Below are 13,882 nucleotides of genomic sequence, written 5' to 3'. Positions count from 1 at the left end.
TGAATTTAAACTGTAACTGCCTCACCCTAGCTGTGTGGAGTTGGGCACGTTATTTACCCTGTCTTGTCTTTATTTTTCTCATCTGTAACACTAAAGCCCAACTCTTAACGGTTTACCTGGGGCTGTTGCGAGGATTTGGGATCGCAAAGAGTTGGACGCGACTGACTGACTTTCACTTTTTTTCATTGTGAGGATTAGATGAAATAACAAATGAAAATGTATTTTGTAAACTATACAGTACTACAAATATGCAAAGCAAAATACATTGACTATATTTCTTGCATTTATATAATTTAATCTGCATTGTCTGGGGGTGATTCTTTTCTATTTAAATTATGTGGAAACTTGACTGGCCAAAGAATGGAGCCTTTGACCACTCTTGAGATGGTTATCTGTGGAAAACTGTTCAATAAATAGGTACGATTGCTGGATTCAGTCACTTAGACTATCCTAAACACTGCCTGCATTCAAAAACTACAAGTCAACAATTAAATCACAATTGTCAGGAACAAAAATCCAAATAAATAATTTTTAATTATGATACATTACTTATTACAGTAAAAATTGGCATTTTCACCTTCAAAAGCAGAAGCACCAGTCTTAGAATTTATAGTATGAATGGTATTTTAAGTGAAATATAGCATAATATTATGTGCAAACATTATTTTAGTATAGAACATACTTTCTAAAAGTAAAGTAATTTCACACACTGAAATCTGTTAGAATGGAAATAAGGTCATGCTGAATAATGAAATAAAAACCCCCATGACTTTCAAAGTCCACTTCGAATGAAATATGATATGCTGCCAAATAGAAGATACATGATAAATTAAAAAGCTTAACTAGCTCAAAGTGGAGGGACTTCTCACACAAATATGACTCGTGTAGAGGTTTCTTTTCACTTAGTCTCAGTGATTCTGTGAGAAATTAAAATGAATGTTTTATTTCAGAATTAATTTTTGTTCATTTGTCATCACTTTTTTATTGAACACCTACCTACTCTGTGTGAGGCTTTGTTGTAGGTGCAGGGGAGACAGAGGAGAAAGACACAGTCCTGCCCTTGAGGAGCTCACAGTCTAGTGGGGGAAACAGATAAGTTGACACTGATTTTTAAATTATAAAAATGATTAGACAACTTTATAAACCTTTTTTGTCATCAAACACACTTTGGGTGTTACGAATGGATGGTGAAAAGGGATGATGTCCAATGCAGTGAGAGCCCATTTGCTTCAATATCATGTGACTTCTGCGAAGGCAGTGATGTGGTTCTGCAAAAAGAAAAAGGAATTACAAAGTCAGAGTCTTGGGAAAACTGGCTTCATAAAAGATTTTGGTGTTTTTACAAATAATCAGTAGCCTTATATAAAATTGTAGCCCAAATACACTTAAATTGCAAAAACATTCAGCATTATTCAAATGAGTTGCATATATTATTATATCAATTTAGCTACTAATTATATATTTTATCCAATATTCTTAATTAACCAAATAGAGGAAAATGTTATACCTGTCTTATTCAAAATTAACACTGAAATTTGGAGAGATAAATATGGTAATGCCAGACATGTTAATATTCTGTTCAGCGTTAATGGAATTTTAATGCTGCATGTTGGAGTTTCAGATTAATTGCTCCCTGTGAGACAGATGGCATAGAAGGAGTGGTGAAATGTTCAGACTGAAATGGCATTTGCTAGCTGACAAAGATCTACTTTAAACACTTCATTTTTGATGCATGAATCCAGACTGCAGACTGCAATCTCTGTTGTTTACCTCAACCAAAGAATTCTTTGTAGAGACTTTTTTACATTTTTTTTTTAAGCAACTGAATTGTGTACCAAGGAATCCTGTGGAATGGCTAATAATTAAATGGTTTCAGACACGCAATATGGCTGCTGAAATATTGCAGTGGAAATCGATATGACATAATTAATCATGCTACATATAGGTCATGTCAGGAGCTAACATAAGTGACAGCCCAAACCAATAATAGCAGCATTACAAAAGGGTTTTACCATCAAATTACATGTTTAGAATGTTTTTCATTGTAGCTTTGACTCTGTAAGTCAAAGATATCATAAATAGAATTTCACATAATGAACACATGCCATGAGATTTCGTCCACGTAAAGTGTGGCACTTTACAAGTTAAGGTGTTTTGAATAGCTAAAACATTTTTTGAATGTACGTGAATAAATCCATTTTCACTGAATCAAGGCATATTAACCACAACTAGAAGAATATCACTGATGACTGCTTAAGGCAGATTTTTTCTAGGTCTTACCCACTTCAACCTACTAGAGAAAAACAATATTAGTAAGAATTAGTAGTGACCAGAGCATGTGGACCTTTTTACTAATTCCTGATAAGCCCTTAGAAGGTTTAATTTCCCATTAAAAAAAAAGTCCTGAGAAAAATGTTGACTAATCAGTGGCTCATCTCTAAGTTTTCTGGAGTATTCCTTCCAGAAGCACAAGCATGCTTTTACGACAAAAGAGATCTTTCAGAGTTACAGATTGCACTATGATAGAATAAAAGTCATAAGAACTGTGGAAACAGAACATCATAGTTTTATTTCTAGTGGCCCCATGGGGACTTGAAATCTGTGAACTGAAAAAATACAATTTAATACACAGTATTTCAGTATAAAACTGACAGGAGTGTCACTCCTCTGGACAGGACATAGCACATAGTAATTTCTGGAAAGATGTTAAGTTATAAATGGAAGATTAATCAGCCTGTGGCAACTGGTGGGTAAAGAAAAAGTGAAGATGTGACACTGGAAAGAAACAAAAGGAGATTTAAATAAGGGAGAGAAAATAGATGCTGCTCCAAAGGCCGCTGGCCTAGGTATCATTTTATCTTACCCTAAATAATAATGTCCATAAGGCTCATTAAATTTACTAAAGATGATCCTGAGTGAAGGGGACAACCATCTCCTTGGAAACCAGAACTGAAATACACTAAGTCCCCCACAAATGAATGAGTTCTGTTCTGAGAGTGAGTTCTTAAGTCCAACGATGTTAGCCTAGGTAGCCAAATAACATGATCAGCTATATAGTACTGTACTGCAATAGGTTTATAATACTTTTCACACAAATAAGACATAAAAAACAAACAAAAAATAAAGAAAACATTTTTAATTTTACAGTACAGTACCTTGAAAAGTATAGTAGTACAGGATAACAGTTGGCACTTAGCAGTACCAGCTACATCACCAATGCTTCTGGACATCCTGGGCTTGAAATAAAGAAATTGTACTTCTGTACTCTAAATAGTACTATCAAGTACACAAATGCCCAACCACGTGCAGAGGATACACACACGTGACAATGTACGCCAGACACGTGAACTAACTTATGTGATTGGACATGAGAATGCCCGTTTGCATCTTTGAAAATTAGAAACTTGAAGGTTCATATGTAGGGGATTTACTGTATTAAAAGACCTCAATAAAGCAAAGAAAGTAACAGAAACAAATCGCTGGTAATCAGTGCAAGGGAGAAAACAAGCAGAGAAAAAACCAAGTGACAGGTAAAAAAGATGGAGAGTGACAAAAAATGTGCAGTGGCTGTAGGGAGAGCATATAAATGTTCATCCACACCTGGGCTTGAAAGTGAAAGTGAAAATCGCGCAGTCGTATCCTACTCTTTGTGACCCCATGGACTATACCATCCAAGGAATTCTTCAGGCCAGAGTCCTGGAGTGGGTAACCTTTCCCTTCTCCAGGGGATCTTCCCAACCCAGGGATCGAACCCAGGTCTCCCGCATTGCAGGCAGATTCTTTACCAGCTGAGCTTCCTTTAAACTGGGGCTGTCCTAAATAGGGATATAAGGTCACCTTAGAAATAAGGCATTGCACAGATAAGTGTAAGTGAGCTATTAAGATCTAGGTTTTGCCATTTAAAAGCACATTTTGGTGGCCCCTAGATCTTCCTTTCACTGCTTATAAACTCCAAGCAATAATGTCCCTTTCTTTATGCTAAGTCATAACCAGGTTAAACTCAAGGGTAACTGTGGTTCCGGATTGACTCCACTTTTAGATCCCAGGGTTCTGGAGAAAAGCCCGCTTTTTCTAATCAGTACCCTTATACTTTCACATCACACTTAAGTTCTAACCTCTGAGATGGCTTTGCCTACTTGGCTGGAATTAAAAGGATTCTGCTCAGGACTTACCACTTAAAGGTTAGAGAGATAAACAGATAAAAAGAAAACAATGAAGTGACTATGTGTAGGGAAGAAAACATTAAAGAGAAATTTAATAATAGTTTCCAAGTACATGAAAGGAGTGTACAAAGAACACAGGGGCCATCTGTTCATTAATTTCACTAACAGCAAACAAATCCAAACCATAGAATGAAAGAGATGGACTATAACCTCAGTAGGCTTTAAAAAATAAGATGAGTTCTCTTCTAGCACAGGAATAGTTTTTTCCTGAAAGAATCTAGAGAAAGGACAAACTAAAATCCTTATCATCTATAAAACTCTATGATTTGCTATTATAACAACTACATGTATGTAAACGCATGATTTGAAATATTCAAATGGTATGATTCCTATGCAGGAAGTTATGATGTCACTCACTTCCCCATCAGCATTTTTTTTTTAGCAATATTAAAAAAATCAGAATTGCACTTAATATTTTCAGTTCACCTGTATTGAAGAATGGACTCCCTATGAGTCAAACTAGGTGACAAGGTGTTTTGCCTTTTAATCTGGTTGACTTCTTTATATGCAATATTAAATCTTATTAGCAGACAGGGCAAACTTTCAACAGGCAAACTAAAAATTCATGCACAGAAGCTTAATTCAGAGTTTTAAGAAGAAAGTGGTCATACAATTCATCAGGGCAATTATACACACAGAGTACAGAGAAGTTAGCAGAGCTTGAGTCCAAAGAGCTGAAGATGAGAATATGTTACATTCATTAGAAAGTGTGCATTCAAGTCCACAGCAAGTCAGTGAGCAAAATACTGAATCCAGTCCTTGAGTGCAGAGGTCCATGGAAAAATAAGTACTTGTTTCCGAAAAGTAGTTTTGGATTCTTAAATTTGATAAACTCTAAGTCCCTAGTATGTCAATTTTTGAAGCTTTAAGTTCCATGTTAAAAATCTTAATTTTTCTATTTATCCTATATCCCATTTGTATAAATTATACTTTGGAATTTTAAAGTTACTTAAAACAAAACTGCTATTTATTTATGACATGAAAATTTGGCAATGACTTGCTACTTAGTGAGATCTGCCACTCACCATTTTTCCTCAAAAAACTACAGGGAGATGCAAAAACAGCACTTCAGATTAGAGAACAAAAAAAGTTACTACTATCAAGGGCTATTTGATTGAGGAATGCTAAGTTCCTATTAATGAGTGAAATATCAGTGAAAAACCAAAATATATTTGAACAATAAATAATAAAGATAACAATAATAACCAAAACGATCTAGTATCTAGATCCCTTCTGGTTATAATGGAAACTTGCACAGAAGGACACATTTTTTGTATTTGCCTTAGCTTTGCAACTCAATTCTAACACCAGTGCGCGCGAGCGCACATACGTTTATTGCCTTAATTGAAGGTGTTCACAGTGGCTGATTCCCATTATCCAGCTGAAGAGTCTTGCGAGACAGTCTTTAAAGGACCTTCCCTGTGAATTTTCTTCTTGACCATTCTCAATGGGTTGGATTCGGGACACCTAAAAAATGTATTTTATATATTATTTCAGTGTGTAAGTATTGACTTACTTGGATAAAGCACTCGTTTATTTAAAATCCGATGTTATATTGCTGGACCAAATGCCGAGCTTAAATACTGTTCCAATTCTTTCTTTCTGGATGATTATAAACGGCTTTGGTTTTTTAACTGGAAGTTATCAGCAATCAGCTTTTATGTTAAACATAAAATGGGACCTGTGCATATGGCATCTTAAATTCAGTGATTTGTTTCTTCAACTCTATGGGTAAGGAAGCTGTGTGGCACAGTGGATGCTGCAGTCAGGGAGTGTGAATGTCAAGTGCTTGAAGGTAGGCTCTTAGCATTTTCACAAGCAGTTTAATCTTTCAGAGATCTGGCTTTCTTATCTGTAAAGTGGAACTAATAACACATATTTGAATGGATTTTGATTAGAATTAAATGAGATGATATGCACAAAGGTCCTCGTCTCTCTACACAAACATATTATGGTTGTCCATAAAAGCCAGAAGCAAGATAAAAAGTAAAACAGAGGAAGAAAAAGAGAGAGAACAAAGAAGTTTTTTTTATAATTGGTTGGAATTCCAGGATACTATAGTCTACAATTCTAATATCCAAACAAGCTTTAAAACCCAAATGTTTCTTTTTTGGTGCAAGCTCATTTGGTGGTGTTTCTTACCACCATTGGGGAATTGCTGTGAGGCAATTTGTACTCTGCTGCGCTGCGGAAATATCCATCTTTGATTACAAAGTGATGCTCAAGATCCTGCTTGTGTAACAGAATACACAGTATTTTCTCCTAAAATATAAAATATTTTAATCCAGAGAAACATCTAGCAATAATGATTTAGGATAAGAAATCACAGTCCTATAATCAACAATTGTTACAAACACAGCCTACGTTTTACCAGGAGAAGATAGATGGATGTCATATTCCCAAATACTGGCCATCTTTATTTTGCTATTTGCTTCTTCCTTCATTCACTGTGTCGTCTGATGAGGTAAAATGAAAAGGAGAAGAGAGAAGGAAGAAAAACAGTCATGTATGAAATGCGTGCTCTAAGACTCAACTCCATCACATTAGGTTTTCCTCCTGGTAGAGCCTGAAGTTGGTGAGTATTTCAGAAAAGAGAAATGATGTTAAGTCCATCTAAGAAGAAATTACTAGAGAACTTCAAACTTGAGGCTATGAACCACTGTAAAGTTCATCTAAGCAATTTCTTGTTTTAAAAAGTTGGGGATGTGATGACATAAGAGCTAAAGGTGACAGAACCAGAATTCTCTTGGGAAAGACGACGTTTTTGGAACCATTTCTTTCTTTTTTTTTATGGTGGTTTTGTTTCAATTTAGAATTTTATAATAGCTCTGAGTTTTGTTTCTTCTCAGGAATTTTCTTCTGGTACTATTTGGAGAAAGAGGCTAAAAGCTACTCTCGGAGAGAATTGTTCCTCCCTAGAGAAATGGGGAAACTCTAGGTGGCTTTCTCTGATAAACTAATTAACCCAGAGGCAGGCCAAGCTTTTACTGGAGTATTAGCTATAGATCTTATGAAGTATTTCCAAGTCCCGAGGAGCCAAAGAAGCTTAAGGCTTTCCACAGTGAATCTTTAGGAGCACGGGTTCTCTAATTGGCTGCATGTTGGAATCACCTGGGAGCGTTAAACAAATACTGAGGCAACTCTGGAGACTTAGATTTAATTGCTATGAGGCATGGCCTGGTCAGTGGGATTTTTAGAGACTCTCCAGATGATCCTAGTGTGCAGCTAATATTGAAAACTGTTTCAGAAATTCTGCAGACCCAGCTGGATCCACTGGCAACACGTCCAAATCACCTGAGGTGCCTGATATACTACCGATCCCCTGGCTCAAGCCCAGGCCTACTGGATCAGATTCTTGAGACTGCATTCCAGGAGTCTAGCCTTTTTTTGAATTCTGCAAGTGATGGATTCCCTTTTACATCCATCTGAGAACCACTGCCAAGAGTTGTAGAAAAGTGATTAATTAGCAATGTGAGCACTGTCAGGTATAGACAGCCAATTCTTTCTTTAAAATGCTATCACTTCTCTGGCAAAAAGAGCATGGCCTACAAGAGCAGTAATACTGAATGATTCTCAAAAAAATAAAATAAAATCTTTGTGTTCTAACACTTCTGGGAATAGCTGCACATTGCATTCCTTGTTTAGAGCTTCACAGGGCATAAGGTGTTGAGAAGATTTGTAAAAAACACTTATGTTTCATTTTAGCTCAGTTTCCCAATGTACTGACATGAAACTCCATGCAAGTCTATTAATACGAATGTGTTTATGTTATTTGTTGGATGTGGGTATCCATGGACTCTATCTGAAGTTTCTTAACTTCCCTAACTCTAATGACCTGTCCAATACTTTTAGTCCACAGTCACAACTACACTGTCAACCACCAACCCTATCTACCTCCTAGCCTATCTCCCTCATACAATAAAATTTCTCTGGCCATTCTGGAAATTTCCCAACCAATAATTTTTTTCATCTGCTCTAGTCCATCTTACTCTTTCTCAATTTTATTTCTATTACACTCATTCTGTAGTCCAGTTGAACATTCTTTGATGGCATCCTCAGTTCTCTTGCCCTAGTGCTCTTCTCTCACCTGCCAAACAAAATCTTGGTGTAAGCTGGTTCCTCTGTCTGCAACATTCTCCTCTCCCCTCTTTGGCTGACAGCCCTTCAGATCTCTATTTACAGGATGCTGCAGCATCACTAAGTCTGGATAGGTCACCCTTTATGTGCTCCTCTAACGTGACTATCATCACTCTGTTCTTATAAAGTTATTTATAAAAGTACAGACTCATGATACTGTAAATTCATTCATCCCGAGAAATGTACCATAGTGTTTCTTATTTGATATTTGTTACATGTTTCATAGGCTTCCCTTGTGGCTCAGAGGGTAAAGAGTCCGCCTGCAATGCAAGAGACCTGGGTTCGATCCCTGGATCAGGAAGATCCCCTGGAGATGTGCATGGCAATCCACTCCAGTGTTCTTGCCTGGAGAATCCTATGGACAGAGAATTTACTGTACATCACAACTGATGATAAGAAATATAACTCACCCATAAATTGCACCCATGCCTTGATTTACACTGATATTTTAAGCTAATGAATGGCTTCTTATTTATTTCTTTCCAACAAAGGTCTGTCTAGTCAAAGCTATGGCTTTTCCAGTAGTCATGTATGGATGTGAGAGTTGGACTATAAAGAAAGCTGAGCAGCTGAAGAACTGATGCTTTAGAACTATAGTGCTGGAGAGGACTTTTGAGAGTCCCTTGGACTGTGAGGAGATCCAACCAGTCCATCCTAAAGGAAATCAGTCCTAAGTGTTCATTGGAAGGACTGATGTTGAAGCTGAAACTCCAATACTTTGCCCACCTGATGTGAAGAGCTGACTCATTTGAAAAGACCCGGATGCTGGGAAAGATTGAGGGCAGGAGGAGAAAGGGACAACTGAGGATGAGATGGTTGGATGGCATCGCCGACTCAATGGACATGAGTTTGGGTAAACTCCGGGAGCTGGTGATGGACAGGGAGGCCTGGCATGCTGCAGTCCATGGGGTCACAAAGAGTCAGACATGACTGAGTGACTGAACTACATTGAATTTTTTAAAACACATTAGATTTGCTAAATAAGTAGCCTAATACTACCTGACAGAGATGAATCAAAGGATGTGGGTAATGGATCAACTGTATGATAAGTTCATATACAACCAGGCACTGATTAAAACTTATTTAAAAAACTTGCCTACTTGGGCTTGCCTAGTGCATCAGTGGTGAGGAGTCTGTGCAGGAGACATAGGTTCGAACCCTGGTTGGGAAGATTCTTCTTGTTGCAGAGTAACTAGCCCCACGCAGCATAACTATTGAGCCTGTGCTCTGGAGTCCGAGAGCCACAACTTCTGAGCCCAGGGGCTGCAACTACTGAAGCCTGCATGCCTTAGAGCCCATTCATACAAAGCCATGTGCATGAAGTTTTATATCAGATGTACTCATAATTGGGAAAAACTAGAACAGCCTAAATATCCTTCAATAGGTAAACAGATTTTAAAAAATGGTGGTATATCCACACAATAGAATGCCACTCAGCAATAAAAAGGGAAGAAAAAGAAAATAGGTAAAAACATGAATGAATCTCAAATGCATTAAACAAGGTGCAAGAAGTCAGACTCAAAAGGCTATATACTGAGTGAGTCCGTTTACATGACACCCTGGAAAAGGCAAAAGCATAGGAACAGAAAACATATTAGTGCTTGCTGGTGTTAGGAGATAAAGCAGGAGTTGGCTATCATTTTAGGGTGGTAGAAATGTCCTATAACTTGAATATGGTGATGGTTACATGATGGTAGGCATTTGTCAAAACTCACTAAACTGTGTTATAAAAGGTAATTTTATAGGACGTAAAGTATGCATTTAATAAACTCTAATTAAAAAATTAGGACCATAACCACTCCATGAATTAAGTCTAAAGGCCAAGTGGTACGTAGAATTTGATTTGTCAGTTAGTGAAAGCATTAATCACTCAGTTGTGTCTGACTCTTTGCAACCCCATGAACTGTATAACCTACCAGGCTTCTCAGTCCATGGAATTCTCCAGGCAAGAATATTGGAGTGGGTAGCCATTTCCTTCTCCAGGGACTGAACCTGGGTCTCCCATTGCAGGCACATTCTTTACCATTTGAGTCATCAGGGAAGCCCAGTTATTGAGTTATTATTTGAATAGTTGATTGTTTCAGTCACAAAAGAAAGGCAAAAAATAAATGAATGGAAAGATATTCAAAATATACAAATGAAAATGAGGTACTTCATTTATTTTTGACCTTTAAGATGTATGAAAATTATTAAGAACAATTCTCTTATTCTTAAGAACATTCTCTGTTGTTGGAGAGAACACTGTATATCAAATCAAAAAGCTTAAGAGTACTCATCATTTTTTTCCCCCTAGCATTTCCACTTCTATAAATATATCTTAAATAAGTTTCATTAATTGAACTTATAGATATGTCTATTTTAGAGATGTTTACCCCAGTACTGTTTATAATTGTGGGAACTTGAAAGTGGAAGCCATTCTCTATGCCTAATAGAGGTAATGGTTAATTTATATGGATGAAAACTTTTTCAATGTAATTCTGTAACACTGTATAGCACAGTGATTATTTTTTTTTTTTCTTTTTTTTTTTTTTTTAAATATTATTTTATTAGTTGGAGGCCAATCACTTTACAACATTTCAGTGGGTTTTGTCATACATTGACATGAATCAGCCATATAGTTACACGTATTCCCCATCCCGATCCCCCCTCCCACCTCCCTCCCCACCCGACTCCTCAGGGTCCTCCCAGTGCACCAGGCCCGAGCACCTGACTCATGTATCCCACCTGGGCTGGTGGTCCGTTTCACCATAGATAATATACATGCTGTTCTTTCAAAACATCCCACCCTCACGTTCTCCCCCAGAGTTCAAAAGTCTGTTCTGTACTTCTGTGTCTCTTTTTCTGTTTTGCATATAGGGTTATCGCCACCAAATAGCACAGTGATTATGATTTTGAACTCTGTAGTGATAAACCTGGAACATAAATAAAAAGTGGAAAATACAGTTCTGTATTCCCGTCTCAGAACACAGATAGGTTATATGACCTTGGGCAAATTACTTCTTTAAGTCTCTCTGTAAAATATGAATAAGATACATTCAAATGATTTCTGTAAAAACTAAAATGATATTTTATGTTATGTTCTTTGCATAATTCCTGACGCATATTAAGCTTTCACTGAAGATTTAGCTTTTACAGTTAAGCCTGATATGATTATATATTCATTGACCTGTGGCCATATTCACAACATATTGTTACAAGAGCAAAATCAGGATCAGAACGGAGCAACCAGGCAGGTCCCGCACCGCACACAAGCTCACACACATATACGCATGGGACCTCGAGGCTATTTTAAGAAAATATTTCCAGTGATCACTGTGGTAGGGTATGGATACTTTCTATTTGTGTTTTGCTTTTCCAGATTTTCATATTTTAAACAATATACCTGAATAACTTGTTGCTTCCTTAACAGAAACAATAAACCACAATAAAATGTGGTTGTTTTCTAAGACAGGGAATGAGGTCATTGTTTATCTTCCTAGTTTCAGTCAAGTAGGATTTTACATTTTTTCCTCCAAAAATGTTCATAGAGCCACAGTGCTCTGGATTGACTTTGAAGTCCTCCATAGAGAACCAAGGACCGTCTAGCAAAAGGGAACCGATCTGAGAGAAGAGGAGAATGAATGGGTAGGGGCAGTTTTCCATGTGTTAACTAACAATGTGGGCACTGAGAGGGATTTTTTTAATCCATCATTGTTTTATTCTCTCCTTAACTAATGATTGCATAAATCATATAATTTAAAAATGTAGTCATCAACTGTCTATTTATTTGTAAAATGAGATGAGCTAGCTTGTTTATATTCAGAAGTAAGTTACTGAAAAGAGGCTTTTATAAAAGGCCTGTTAGGTAAGATGGAAAAAAAAAAATCTATCTTTTATTCTTTGTAAAGTGTATTATCATGTATAAATAATGTGGAGAAATAAATAATGAATATTTGGAAGCAAAAATAGGAAAAAAATGACATATGGCAAAGTAATATCAGTATATACTTATTTTTCTAAACTAAAATGTTGATGCCTGGTTGGAATTTTTAAGCCTCCATTTAAAATTGTCCTTTTTAAGCAAAATTAAACAAATGAGAACAGAGTACAGCATGCAAACACTGATTTACTTCAAATATTTTTCACAAGTACTCAAAGCTTAGATTGAGAAAAAAGCCCTAAAATTTGAGGGTATTTAGTCCCACTAACTATTCCAATATCTGATCACTAATACAGTTGTTTTGACAAGATCCTATATAACATTTACATTACAGTTCAGCAGCTCTGTAAAACAAAGATCTGCATTCCAGAAAAAAAACTGAATCGCAAATAGATTGCCATCATTATTCAAGCACAACATTTTGAAACCTCAAAGGAATTTATCACAGACAGCACCGTAATGTATAATCATATTTGTTTTGGCAAGAAACCACAGGATTGTTTTGCTGTTGCTATGACACTAATGTATGCAACATTTTATAGTATAATATTTTCTGCCACATGTGCTATGCATGACATAGACAATCTGTATAAATTTTTAAATCCATGAAATATATCTATAAGGATAGGTATATATCTATATATCTCTATCTATCTATTATCTATCTAGCTCTTGAAACAAAATGAAAATCCTATCAAGGGAAGCATTATTGTTACAGGAGGGAGCTAATGTTAACTAATGTTAAGGTGCTTAAGTGTTAAGCACCTACCATGTGCCAGGAAGTTCATTTGTGATCTGTTAATCCCATCAATCACTCCATAAGGAAACGATTATCATATCAATTTGTCAGAAAATGAGGAGAGGAGTATTCATCTAATCCCACCTAGTTTGGCTAGCTATAACGCAGTCAAACCAAGCTTCAAACTGAAGATGCGCGCATGTGTGAGGGCCAGGTCACTCAGTCGTGTCTGACTCTTTATAACCCCATGGACTATAGCTCACCAGGCTCCTCTGTCCGTGGGATTTTCCAGGCAAGAATACTGGAGTGGGTTGCCACGCCCTCCTCCAGGGGATCTTCCAGACTCAGGGATGGAGCCCTCGTTCCTGCTGCTCCTGTACTGCAGGCAGATTCTTTATCACTGAGTCCTAGGGAAGCTCTCAAACTCAAGACTGCTAGCTGCAAAAGCCTCTCTTTCCATCCTCCACCCATCCTAACTTTGCCTAAATTTCTGCACAGGCCTCACTCTGATTTCTATGATTTTATAATCTGCAAAGCAGTCAATGTAAATGTCAACGCATGGCCTTTTCTGGGTCACCATGAATTCCCTTAGAATTTTCTTATCCATATAAATTTCCATTACAGTTGCCATTATTGTTTAGTTACTAAGTTGTGTCTGACTCAGTGACCCCATGGACTATAGCCTGCCAGACTTCTCTGTCCATGGTGTTCTCCAGGCAAGAATACTGGAGTGGGTTGCCATTTCCTTCTCCAGGGGATTTTCCCGACCCAGGGATCGAACCTGTGTCTCCTGCATCGGCAGGTGGATTCTTTACCACTGAACCACCTGGGAAGCCACAGTTGCCACGAGAACTAAACACAACA

At 37.1% G+C, this 13,882-nt stretch overlaps 1 protein-coding gene across 5 annotated transcripts in view; it reads right to left on the bottom strand.

The window, feature by feature from the left end:
• Positions 1-572: 572 nt before the first annotated feature.
• The window catches only part of PLPPR5 (phospholipid phosphatase related 5), a 124,458-nt gene continuing 111,148 nt past the window's right edge, over positions 573-13,882 (bottom strand). For 3 of the 5 annotated variants that reach the window (XM_065927696.1, XM_065927704.1, XM_065927719.1), the window contains 2 exons: positions 5,554-5,690; positions 573-1,268 (listed from right to left, as the gene is read on the bottom strand). In XM_065927696.1, the coding sequence (XP_065783768.1) occupies positions 5,556-5,690 (135 nt within the window). In that variant the 3' untranslated portion in view covers positions 573-1,268; positions 5,554-5,555. The remainder of the gene's footprint in view (positions 1,269-5,553; positions 5,691-13,882) is intronic. The other 2 variants (XM_065927707.1, XM_065927713.1) reach the window with 1 other exon arrangement.

This window comes from Muntiacus reevesi, chromosome 1, assembly GCF_963930625.1.
Source record: "Muntiacus reevesi chromosome 1, mMunRee1.1, whole genome shotgun sequence".
In the NCBI taxonomy this organism is placed as follows: Eukaryota; Metazoa; Chordata; class Mammalia; order Artiodactyla; family Cervidae; genus Muntiacus; species Muntiacus reevesi.
This window is presented reverse-complemented; position numbering and strand designations above follow the sequence as displayed.